This window comes from Thamnophis elegans, chromosome Z (assembly GCF_009769535.1).
Source record: "Thamnophis elegans isolate rThaEle1 chromosome Z, rThaEle1.pri, whole genome shotgun sequence".
In the NCBI taxonomy this organism is placed as follows: Eukaryota; Metazoa; Chordata; class Lepidosauria; order Squamata; family Colubridae; genus Thamnophis; species Thamnophis elegans.
The window spans coordinates 94,324,840-94,338,328 of record NC_045558.1 but is presented as its reverse complement, the minus strand read 5'-3'; the positions used below and the strand labels follow the sequence as shown (position 1 = coordinate 94,338,328).

General features: G+C 38.1%; 1 protein-coding gene across 5 annotated transcripts in view; it reads left to right on the top strand.

The window, feature by feature from the left end:
• The window catches only part of SLC4A1 (solute carrier family 4 member 1 (Diego blood group)), a 62,875-nt gene that overhangs the window by 44,236 nt on the left and 5,150 nt on the right, over positions 1–13,489 (top strand). For all 5 annotated transcript variants that reach the window (XM_032235019.1, XM_032235018.1, XM_032235022.1 and 2 more), the window contains 6 exons: positions 6,457–6,633; positions 8,123–8,212; positions 8,711–8,883; positions 9,206–9,459; positions 10,958–11,127; positions 13,307–13,480. In XM_032235019.1, coding sequence (XP_032090910.1) covers positions 6,457–6,633; positions 8,123–8,212; positions 8,711–8,883; positions 9,206–9,459; positions 10,958–11,127; positions 13,307–13,480 — 1,038 coding nt within the window. The remainder of the gene's footprint in view (positions 1–6,456; positions 6,634–8,122; positions 8,213–8,710; positions 8,884–9,205; positions 9,460–10,957; positions 11,128–13,306; positions 13,481–13,489) is intronic.

Here is a 13,489-nt window from a genome sequence, read left to right as displayed (position 1 = left end):
AAGCTATGATATACCTCAATGATTCAGAGTTTTTCCAGATCCCATGTGACTAACTAACTAACTTACAGCCTAGAAATTTCAAAAGACATCTAATTGATACTTAGGATCAGTGGTGGGATTCAGCCAATTTGCACCACTTCAGGAGAACTGGTTGTTAACTTTCTAGGCAATTAGGTGAAATGGTTGTTGGAAAAAATCATTAGGACAGAGAATCAGTTATTAAATTATTTGAATCCCACCACTGTTTAAAATCAAAACCATCAAACCAATCCCTCTCCAAGCTAAGGAATATGGTAATTAACTTCTTCACAAAACCAATAATAAGTGGGAGTCAAATGGTTCTCAAATATGTCAGTCTTTTTCTTGCCATACACAGATAGTGTATCTTGCCTGTTTCTACAGCACAAACATAACAGCATAGAGGCCAGGCTGAATGACCATAAAGCTCAGATGGTCATTAATTTTACAGACTTTGATTGCCAAGGGAAGAAAAATTAGCATCTATTTACTGTAGCTCAAGCTGGGCAGTGCTTCATTTTGCTCACCAACTATCCATGGGTAGAGAACCCATATCTCTCAAAAAGTACACCTTTCACCAGCAATTCTGACCAGGAATAAGAGTTGCTGTAACTTTTAGGTCAGCCATAACTTGAAGGCCAGGAATTTCGTACTTCTGAATGACGTCTTTTAACTAGGTCTTTTAAAATATATAGCCTAAAGGAGAGAACTCCAATGGGTTTCTTCATTTGTTTTTAATGGATATTTGAAGATTAAAGCAAAATTATTCAAGCTTTAAGGAACATTATTGTTATGAGCCTTTGAATCTGTCTCGAATTTTGGGTAACTATATGGGCAGATTCATGCAACATTTTCGGAAGTGGTTTTCTGGTGTTTTTCCCCCTACAATACCGTGTTCTGGGGTGTTTTTTACCTCCTATTCTAGGGCTGAGAGAAAATGACTGATCTAACTTATTTCTATGCTTAAAGAAAGAGTTGAAGTCAAAGCTCTCAGTATCTATTTTAGTGCCTTTAATCCCCATACCCAAATACGGGTTTTTTTAAAAAATTATTAAGATATTTCTATATCTCCCTTCAATACCTTTTCCTGAAAGGTATAGAAATATATCAAAATACTATTCATTCACATCTAATAACATGGGCCTTGATTCTGTGATAGTATGGCAGGGATTCTGTATACCGTATATACTCGAGTATAGGCCGACCCGAATATAAGCCGAGGCACCGAATTTTACCACAAAAAACTGGAAAAGTTATTGACTCGAGTATAAGCCTAGGGTGGGAAATGCAGCAGCTACCGGTAAATTTCAAAAATAAAAATAGATACCAATAATGTTTTTGAATATTTATTTCAAAGAAAAACAGTAAACTAGCGGTGTATTCAATGAAATACTTCACTCACCTCATGATGCTGATGTCCCGCTGTGATGATAATGTCCCGTGCAGCCGCGGGAGCGATGTCCCGCCTCCTATGACACACGGCACAGTGATTCCTATCATTGGATCACTGTACCAGAGGAGGTGGGACATCGCTATGTGGCTGCTTGCCATAACAAGGAGGATGTGCGACATCGTTGCAGAGCGGCAGGAGGGGGAGGAAGGGGAATCGTAAGACAGCCCTGCATTACATTAGAACGTGAGGAGGGGGGATGGTGCGGTGCGCGCTGCGCGGCAAACTGACACAGAGGGAGGGGAAACTCACAGGGGCACTGGGCCATTCACGAGTGTCACCCAGCGGCATGGCCCCGCCCCTTTTTCTCCTCCATTTCAGGCAAATTTTTCACTGACTCGAGTATAAGCCGAGGCGGCTTTTTTCAGCCCAAAAAGTGGGCTGAAAAACTAGGCTTATACTCGAGTATATACAGTATATTATACTACCTCAGACACAAAGACCTCAAGGATTAAGTAAATATGGCAACTGACACGTTTTGTTAAAGCAATCCAGAAAACACAGAAGAGCTCTAAGAATTGGGTATTTCCTTCAAAAATTTATTAAGCAGATGATGACTCAACTGAGGAAGCATCTAGGGAAGGTAGATACTATAGAAATTCATGCTTACATAATCTTAAACTTAGATAATACCTCAAGAAATCCTAGGCAAATATGATTCATAAACGTCCCTCTTCTCATTCCTGTACTAATGTTTTAGCATTTTCCTCAGCTCATCAGGAAAATTTAAAGAATTTGAAAGCCCAAATAACACCTGATTTGGAGCTTTTTCTTCACAGAGTCTTAGATTCTTATGAAAAGAGACGTTAACATTACATTTTCAAAATGGAATAACCCCAGATCTGCATTAAAAATTAAACAAACACCTGGAAGAAATTCCTAAAAATTTGCTACTTTTATATTTTAAGAATAAAATTCTTCTTTGGCAAATAGAAAGAAAATGTTTTTATATCTGAGATGATATGTTCCTTATATTCTGTACTGCAGATATTGCTATTAGTTTATCATCATTCAGAATATGAGCACTAGGAATCCCATTCTTGTCAGATCAACTGTTTTGGTTTCATTGTAGATTTTAGATACATTTTTATTACTCAATTCCTGAAATAGGCATGTATAGCCACTTTTGAATGCCCTAATTAAATATGAAAATGTATATTGAAGTATTTTGTTCAATGTATGTTTCCGTACCAACAAACTATTACCCAACTGCTATAGCAATTGCCTCAGTTACACAAAGAGCAGAGTTATAGTTAAACATCAATACTGGGAATCTTCCAACTTCAAGAAGTAATTTCTTGGTGTCCAGTTGTCCTCCGTCCCCTTGCCAATTAGCAATTAATGGTCCCTGGGAATACCTGCCCTCTGAACAAACAATTCCAAAGCTTATTTTGCACAAAATTTGCAGGAAGAAAGCAGCATCTGCAAGCAGGAGTTTGAGTATCCCATTAAGAATATTTGAAATATCATCACATAACCACTTTTGTCTGTTGCTTTGCTTTCTTTGCCCCCTCCACTCCTGCCCACCCTATTGCAGCTGTTATTATTTTTGGTGGTTTTGCAAATGCTGCTGCTCCTCTCTCTCATTGGCTAGTAGCTTGCAAAGCAAGTAGTAATTGCTTATAGTTTGCCATAACTCCCTTGCTTGTTTGCTTTTCTGTTTTATTATTAAACCCATGCTATTCCATCTTTATTTTTTTTTAAAAACCACAAACTTTGTTAGATATTGTTTCACATGAGCAAACTGTGTGCCCTTGCATATCTGAAGAAGAACCTAGCCCAGCGATGGCGAACCTTTTTTGGCTCGCGTGCCATAAGGAGGGGAGCACATCGGGGGGGGGGAGGGTCGTGTGCAGGCGTGCCACACCCATAATGCAATATGCAAGCCTCCCTCAGTGCATATGTGTGCATGAGAAGTGGTCCCATCCATTTTTTGCATGCTTTTTTCGCCCTCCCCAGGCTCCAGAGGCTTTATAGGAGCCTGGGGAGGGTGAAAACAGCCTCCCCCGCCCCCCAGAGGTTTCCAGAGGCTTCCAGGGACTTGAAGAGGCTTCCCTGAAGCCTCCGGAGGACTAAAAACAACCCTAGTCCCGGTTTGCTTACAGGGTCATTTTTAGTCCTCCAGAGGCTTCAGGAAAGCCTCCTGAAGGTTCCTGAAGCTTCTGGAGGGCTTAAACCGACTCTACGAGCAAACCGGAAATCTGTCCCCGAACTTCTGGTTTGCCCATAGGGCCGGGTTTTTTGCCCTCCGGAGGCTTCAGGGAAGCTCCTGAAGCATCCGGAGGGCCTCGTGGGGGGGAGGCTCTTTTAAAGCCTTTGGAGCCTGGGTAGGGCAAAAAAAATGGCTTTAAATAGGCTGAACGCAGCTGGCCAGCGCGCATATGCACACTGGCCAGCTGACAGGGCAACGCCTTGTGTGCCCAGACAAATGGCTCCACATGCCAGCTGTGGCACGCATGGCATAAGTTCGCCATCCCGGACCTAGCCTGTGTAGTTCTTACCTGGTTTCCTGTATTATGCAAAGCTCCAACCTTGGGTTAATTGGCTAAATATAGTTAAACTAATTATGAGCGAGAGTAAGAGAAAGGAGGAATTATAGATAACAGTCTATTCTGTGTACTGCCAGCTGCCTGAAATTCATTCCTAAATGAGTCAGGCTCATTGCAAAGTCTTCAAAATAAGACTCCTACACGCTACTGTTGACAGAAAGAGGAGAGGGAGAAAAAGTTGAATGCACTTCCAGAACAGAAATTCAGGTTCATTTATATTTAAGAATACACTCATATTGCCACGAGTAGAATGTAAGTTTAAAGAAGAATTTAATACATACATATGATTTATTAATGTGCGGTTTCCTATTTTGGCTACCCTTTGTTGAAATCAGGAAAAATGCATATAAATTCAGACAAATTACAACATGTATTTATTCATTTGACATGATAAATAAAAATAATATTAGGAGGAGAGAAAAAATATTGGGAGTAAGGGAATTTTTTCTTCTTGTTTCTAACTTTGCCTTCTCAGTCATATAACATGTTTTCCCAAAGACAGTCTTATTTTCTTTTGACCCCAAAAATAAGCACTTGGCCTTATTTTGGGGGAGGTTTTATTATTTTTGAGGTGCAAGAGGTGGCGAGTGTGGTCATCTATGGCTGCTGCTGTGTTGCAGTATTTTGGGGGTGGGCTTATTTTGAGGGGGAGGGCTTATTTTAGCACATGCGCTCAAAAGCCCAATTGGGCTTATTATCCGGGGAGGTCTTATTTTCAGGGAAACAGGGTATATGTAAGCCAATAACAGAAAGGAAGCAGGAAAGGATAAATTATTTTCATAATATAAATCCCATCACAGAAAAGAAAATATCTGTTTCTAAAACCACATTTAGCCTGAAAACTCATCCAATGTGAATTATCCTGTTCTGAAAAAAATCTCCTTATTAACAAGTGAAATGAGGATTTAAAACCTGCTGCATCAGATCAAAGATATGTATATTCCTGCGTCTTATTCTCAGTAGTGATTGATCTCAAATATGTTCAGTACTTTACAGAAGTGTTTCTCAAACTCTACAGCTTTAAGATGTGTAACTTCTTAAGCAAGTATGCATTCTCAACCAATATTTTGGCTGTGGAATTCTGGAAATTGAAGTCCATATATATTAAAGGTACTGAACTTTAGTCTTCTAGAACCATCTTTGTGAATAAATAGTGAAAACACTTCTTTAAAAATGACTGATCAGATAATTGTGACTGTTTTTGAGACAGGGATCATGTGCTTCTTTCTGAGAACCTCACATCAGAAATACTCAACTACATTGTTTGGGGATTTGCCATTGAAAATTCTTCAGAAGCTGCAGTTTATACAGAAGGCAGCTACCTAAATTAGTTTGATTTCATATTGCAAATTTTAAAAGACCACAATTAACTACTTGCTTGTTTCCAGGTCCAACTCAGATCATAGTGCTAGATTTCAAAATCCTAAAAGTCTTGAGAGATCAATGGCTAAAAGAATACATTTCAACTCATCTCTACTTTAAATAATCTGCTGATGGTAACTAATCCTTCTCTCTTTAGGTGGATGGAAAACAGATATTTGTTGCAGAAAATCAGTTAAGAAATATCTTGAGAACATCACTATGTTGTAGAAATCAGCAAAACCTATTGATCTATTTTAATATGTGGTATCTATACATTATACCTACCAGTTTCATATGGTCAGAGGGATGTGGTGGCTCAGTGGCTAAGCTTGTTGATCAGAAAGGTTCAAATCCCTAGCGCAGTGCCCACAGTATACCACATGAACACGCACACACAGGCATACATACCTCTTGCAATGCCTCTGTGAGCCTCCTCGATGCTCCAGCTGCTCGGCGGAGCATCGCACAGGCGCCATGCGCTCTGTGTGTGTGCGCGGAAATGCCGAAGAGCTTAAATACAGGTAAGGAGCTCGGGTGGATGGGTGGTCCCTCAGGAGCACCATACCGGAACGGTACCCGGTGCTCCGGGCAGTCACCAGTATGCTCGCACCGGGGGCGTACCACCTGCAACCCACCACTGCCTTAGCGCCACATAACAGAGTGAGCTCCTATTACTTGTCAGCTTCTGCTAATCTAGCAATTCGAAAGGATGTAAAAATGCAAGTAGAAAAATAGGAACCCCCTTTGGTGGGAAGGTAGCAGCATTCAGTGTTCCTTCGGCATTTAGTCATGCTGGCCACATGACCACGGAGACATCTTTGGACAGCGCTGGCTCTTTAGCTTTGAAACGGAGATGAGCACCGCCCCCTAGAGTTGGGAACAACTAGCACATATGTGCGAGGGGAACCTTTACCTTTATCTTCATATGGTCATTAAAAACTAAGTTAAGGGGGCGGATAAGAACTTCTCTGCCACATGAAGCAATAATCTGTTGAGTCCATATTAGATAATCTTACTGTCAAAAATGTTCATTTTTCTGCTTGCTCAGCTTTCAAACCTGTTTTCTTTCCATTGCAGATTTTTAAAGAGCACCCTCTGAAAGAGGTGTATAAAAACATCACCTTTCCCCCAGATGAAGAACCAAGGTACCCTGTACCAAATACTGCTTTGCTTTCTCTTGTGCTGATGGGAGGAACATTTTTCATCGCTTTCTTCTTACGGAAGTTCAAAAACAGCAGTTTTTTCCCTGGCAAGGTAAATTGTCCTTAGGGCTTGGATGAAATATAATTTTTACTTAGGCTTTTGAAAGAAAGGAGCTTCCATAATTGGAATCAAGTGCACTATAAATTGAAGCTGTGGGATGCTGGGAGGAAGGTTTTAATTATCAGCTTAAGTTACAAATATTATAATAGAAAATGCAAAGTATTTAATCAATGGAGCTGCAATTCACATAAACTGAAATCTACTTACTTGGAAATAAATATTATTGAATTCAGAAATGCTTGCTATTAAATTGATGGCTTTAATAAGTCCCAAAAAAGTTATTTCACTGGATGACCCTCCCAAGAATAAATAAAATAAGCTGCTTTTATGCAACATTCAAGCTGGTATTTAAATGGACAAGCACAAGACTGGATGGTTTGTAATGAACATAGAAATATATTGATTGAGTTTAAAAATATATCTACTAATGTGTAAATTTACAAAGGCGGATTAAAAAAATTACAGACATATAAGGAAATCTTATAAGTCAAAAAGTATATAATTTTAAACAAAGAGACATGATTTTGGTTTCCTACAGAACTCTTATAGTGTTTAGCATTGCAATTTTATATAATAGAACTCACAAGGATTATATCCAAGGACATAAATGTAGATATAGATCCAGATGCAGATAAACATGGATTAAAAAGTAATCCCTGTGAAATTCAGTAAACCTGCCATTCTATCATATTTGCTAATCAGAATATCAATCTCAGTTAAAACAGAATTTTTGTATAAATCCACACAGAATATATTGTGCTGCAAGAGAAATGTGTCATTTTTAGTACATGTATTGACCTAGGTAGCAAAATTAACATAAATTGCACAAATTTATTCTTGATATATTTCAGATGAAAGTCCCAATATATTATTATAAAATTACAGCTGTACTTCCTTCCCCAACATACAGATGTCTGTTCCATCATTTAGTTTTTTTTAAAAAAATAATATATTAGCACACATACCGGAAGTTTGAAGGTATAGCTGAATTACAGTTTGCAGATCTCTGACAATTGCTCATAATAGCTGTGGCTGCTAGGAGCATTTCAGCAATATTTGAAGGGCCAAAGGTTTCAATCCTGCATTAATAGCTGAGTGTGTGGTCATTTCCACACTAGCAATTTCTAGCACTCTTTATAGTCACTGAAACGTAATTGGGCCAAAGTAATAGTAATGAGGATAGACTGTATATCATTACAGTGTTGGATGAGTAGCATTGTGAAAGTTCTACCAGCTTCAAATGGGGATATTTCCTCTAAAAACAATTTTTAAAAGTTCCCTGTTGTTACTATGCAAAAAAATAGAGAAGACCACCATTTGGATTTTAGAGCAGACTTTTTAATGCATTATTATATTTGCTTTCAAATGCTAGTATGGGAAGCAATCTAGAAACTGAGAATCTCTTCTCTACTTCTGATACATCAATCCACTCTATCCCCCAATCATTACCGACATGTTAACACTTCTTATTTTTTGACAGCTTCGCCGGGTGATTGGTGACTTTGGTGTCCCTATTGCCATCTTTATCATGACATTGGCAGACTATCTTATTAAAGATACCTACACTCAGGTAACGATTCTTTTATTTATTAATGCAGCTCCTTTCTCCACTTCTTTTGTTTCTAGTCTTAACAGTTTGGAGCAATGCCCTTTCCTTCCAGAAGAGAAGGAAGATGCTCATACACAATCTGCCTCTTTGAATTATTTTGGATTTTTTTTCAAGAGAGTTTGCCTGAGAGACTTAAAATAATAGAATGGCAATCTGCCCATTCCAAATATATAAGTTAGCTGCAATGGCTATTGAATCTAATTTCAACTTTGACAATGGAAAAATTATTATACTGTATCAGAGGTCTTGTAGTGAACGGAAAATCTTGTAGGATTATAGTGAATTGAAAATCAAAAAGGAATTCACAAAGCCCATCCAATCTTCCTTTTTGGGATCCATATCCGAAGGGAAAAGATTTCTTATGTTAAATGAATTCTCCTGTTTTCCTTACTGGGATGAGCAACATACTAACGGATCTAGAGTCCATGGATTTTTCTCTACTTTTTTTGCTTTTCCTAGAAATTGAAAGTTCCCAAAGGCCTTCAAGTCTCCAATCCTGAACAACGGAATTGGTTTATCCATCCATTAGGTTCTTCATTAGGAAATCCATTCCCCATATGGATGATGTTTGCTACAGCTTTGCCAGCTCTCCTAGTTTTCATTCTCATCTTCTTGGAGACACAGATCACCACGTAAGAAATTGGAGAAAGATGAAAAAGATGTGATAAAATGAAGATAAGTAATGATTGACCCAGGGATAGAGTATGTCAAAAGGACATGCAATAGATAAAGAGGGGCGAAAGGAAGTCAGGATACAAGATGTCTCCTGGATTTAGATAAGAAATAGGTGATTATGTGGTTCCAATTTTACATTGATTTCATATCAATTCCACTTTAAAATATGCGTGTAAGTTTGACAAAGATGTTTTGGTTGATCCAGAGAGCAGAGATGTCAGATCTATTATACAATATTAAAATAACAAATATTCTGTTCAAATTTTGCTGCTATTTCAGGCTGATTGTAAGCAAACCTGAGAGGAAGATGCTGAAGGGTTCAGGTTTCCATCTCGACCTCCTTCTTATTGTTGGAATGGGAGGTATAGCACCACTTTTGGGCATGCCCTGGCTGAGTGCCACCACAGTGAGGACTGTCACTCATGCTAATGCTCTGACAGTTATGTCCAAGACTACTCTGCCAGGAGAAAAGGCCTGCATCCAGGAGGTCAAGGAACAGAGGGTTACTGGCTTCCTGGTGGCTATTCTTGTGGGTGAGTCTTTCTACAAAATATTCAATTGATTGTATTTATTTTTATTTTTATTTATTTCAAGTTTTATAAGACTGTCCAACTCAGACATTGTGACTTTGATCAGCATGCAACATAAACAACCATTTTTTTAAAAAAAAAATGAAACCCATCTACAACAATATAAAATGTAAATGTAATATGGCAACCAAGCATACAACAGAACAGACACAAGAGGAACTCCCACTCATCCAGCCCTTAATAACTGAGGAAAGTGCCGGATCTTAAGATCTTTCCTAAAGGCGAGCAGAGTTGGGGCCTATCATGTATTCGTTATAGTGGGAGATGATCCCATATATCAGGGGCAAATACAAAAAACGCACATTTCTTAGGACCCCATAAGATGACAAGATTTAAAACAGAGTACTGTCACTGACGGATCATGTGGATTGAGCAAAGGTTCATGGGAGAAGGCAGTTCCACAAATAATCTTATGATATGTAAGACTTTAAAGGTAATCACCAACATATTGAATTATTGTCAAAAGATTAGCTTAAAACAGCCCACATCCTGTTCATATTTAAAATGGTTAAAGAACAAATTATGTGCCTTTAAAAAAAAAGAAAATAATAGATGCAGATACAGGTAGTCCTTGACTTACAACCATTTGTTTAGAGACAAAGTTACAACAGCATTGAAAACATGACATGAACATTTTTCACATTCTCATGGTCATGTGATCTAAATTCAGACTCTTTGCAATTGGCATGTATTTATAACAGTTGCAGTGTCCCCGGATCATATGATCACCTTTTACAACCTTCTGACAAGCAAAGTCAAGGAAAGGAAAGGAAACCAGATTCATTTAACAACTGTGTTACTAATTTAACAACTGTAGTGATTTACTTAACAACTGTGGCAAGAAAGGCTGTAAAATGGGGCAAAACTCTCTTAACAACTGTCTTGCTTAGCAACAGAAATGTTGGGCTCAGTTGTGATCCTAAGTGAAGGATTACCTGTAATAGGACTTGAACTTCCTTTGCATTATTTGCATTAAGGCTTAATTGCAGTGCATACATTGAACTATAAGTTATAGATATATGAGCTTTGAGAAACTCCTTATTCCCATCATATCAATCTACCTGTTCCTACTGTTGTTACAAGAAGTTGTGATTGTTTTTAGAATATATGAACATATAAGTGCTTAACTCAATATGCAAAAGGACAGCTTTCGCATTCCAGGGAAATATATACCTTGGATAAGCCAAAACTGGAGCCTAGTCACTAGGAAGATTGATTACTGACTTTGTGCTCTGCTTGTGAATGTCTTTTTGTCCCCAACTGATATGAGTAAGAATGGTAGGCAAGATTACTTTCCTTATCTCCTCTGATTGGAAAGGATAATGTTACAATTGTTCCATTCCAATGGGGTGATTCATCTGCATTGTATAATCTTTAATTACATTAATATTTTAAAATTAAATATCTTTAATCTGGAGTATTGTCTTTTGCTTACCTACAGGCTTGTCCATACTCATGGAACCCATCTTGAAGCTGATTCCACTTGCAGTACTCTTTGGCATCTTTCTTTATATGGGGGTAACATCTCTCAATGGCATTCAACTATATGACCGCATACTTCTTTTGCTGAAGCCACCTAAATACCATCCAGATGTGTCCTATGTTACAAAAGTAAGCTTTGAAGTCATAACTACAATATTTTTCTTGAGCTGTGAGCTTGAGAATTGCTGAAGTGAGATAAATCTATGGGTCAAGAAGTTTGCTCCCTAAATATTAGTCCCTGATCTTGTCTATGACTTCCACATAGAGTTTAATATTACTTCTCCTCCTTGGGAAACCATGCTGATCATCTTCTGCATTTGCTGTGGTGCAAATAGAAAACTGTTTTCCAATTCGTAATTTGGGGATTCTGCAAAGTTTCAAGGTGAATCATTTTTCGATTTACAGGAACTCTTGTTTTATCCTATCACTTCCCATCTGAAGTTAATTTTCATGGTTATATCAATAAACTAGATTTTGATCTTTCTTATCAGTTTCTAGCTAGTTTTACTATCTTTGTAACTAAAAAAAGGTCCTATTTGTGCTGATTCCCCCTTCTTAGATAAACAGTCCACATCAAAATTCTTGCTACATTCTTCCTATGGATGCAAGTGGGCTTATACCTCTGGCTCCTAATGCCCATATTTAAGAGGCTTTACACTAAAACCCTATAACCATAATTATAGCTGTTGGAAAAAGAGCTTGGCTATAGAATCATGGTGTCATGCCTTCTTTACAATTCTCAAGGAAGAGGGAGGGAGGGAGGGAGGGAGGCTATGTTCATGGGAGGTATTTGTGAAGAGCTAGAAAACCTGAGATGAGAGAAGCAATTTATTCACTCCTACACTTTTATGTGGTATAAATTTTGATTGTTCCAGGAACAGCTGTAGCTCAGGGTGCAAAGCAGCAATCAATTTTTTTTAGCCTCTGCTACTGGATGGCTGGAAGTTGAAATTTCTTTCTTGTTCTCAATGTTTGGCAAGCATAAAAATGATTATATAGACAGGTTCAAATCATGGGCGGGGTTGGAAGAGTGGAAGTGTCTATAGACAAGCCAAAGAAGTAATGGAAATATATACTTCTTTCTGACCTTTGTTTACCTACTGCATTGAAGTATTTATTGTTGTTTGTTTATTAAATTTCCACACCACCCATCTCACCTAAATGATTCTAGCCAATTTACAACACCATATGTAAGCTTGATCAGAAGTATAATAGATTCCTGTATCAAAGCTTGAGCATAACCGTATTCCAATTTAGAAGGCTATAATTGGAGTATTATGGAACCAGAATTTTTAAGTAAAACCTCTGCCAGAATTTTTAAGTTGATCATAGGACAAAGGTGTTATAAAAATACAGCCATTGAATCATAAATTAATGACAAAGGCATTTTAAGAGGAAAGTGTATTAGTCAATAGTAGCAAAATGATCAGGAATCCTTTTCTGATCAAATATTATTAAAAAGCATAGGAGTTTTTGTGAGCTACAGCTCACTATATCAGATGCATTGTACATCACTCAAGTCATTCTATGTATCTGACTCTTCCTGATTAATCACAAAAGTTGAATTTGCAAAACAGGCTATTGGGCTAATGGGCTAAAAGATGGCTGCCTAATTTATGGCTCAGTGTGCTTGTAAGATCACAGGAAACCAAAATATGACCAGGAAAGTTGGTAACTGAGTCATAAAGCCTATGCTTTGCATATGGAAAAGCCACAATCTAATTTACTATAGTAGGCCTGGGAAAGGCTTCTGCCTGAGATCTTGGAATTGTGTGAGGGCCAGAGTTTGACAGATGAATGCTCACAGTGATTTGATCAAGAGATGTGTGCCTGGTTTAAGCCTAGCCGTTTGAATAAGCCACAATAAAGTTTAAACCTACATTAAGCCATAGCCCATAATGGCTAAATTCATATACCAGATTAAGCCATAATTTGTACTATCCTTGCGGTTGCAATTTTGATGGTTGGATTTTATCTAGTTATTCCGTTTCTGCAACCATCCATCTAAGCCAGTGTCTCTGGGTGGCTTACAGTTCTAAGAATATAAAAATGCTCAAAACATAAAAGATGAATTTTTACATAATTGTGTGACTATGTACTATGGTTAACAAATCTCAATGGGTGGACTTACACAGTGCAACAAGAAAAAATAATCAAATATCTTTTTGCATGGTGTGCCAGTTATACACATGTACTCACATACATATAAATTAAACGCCATTGCCAGGCCAGTATTGATTCTGGCCATTGGTTGAAGGAAAGAGCTGCTAATGTTGCCAACTATTCTTGTTTTCCTTTCATCCCAAAGGTAAAGACCTGGCGTATGCACATCTTCACCTTCACCCAGATGCTCTGCCTAGGATTGCTGTGGGGAGTGAAATCCAGCCCAGCCTCCCTTGCCTTGCCTTTTATACTCATTCTGACTGTCCCTCTTCGACTCTTCCTGCTCCCTTTCATTTTCACAGATGTTGAGCTCAAGTGTGTAAGTACT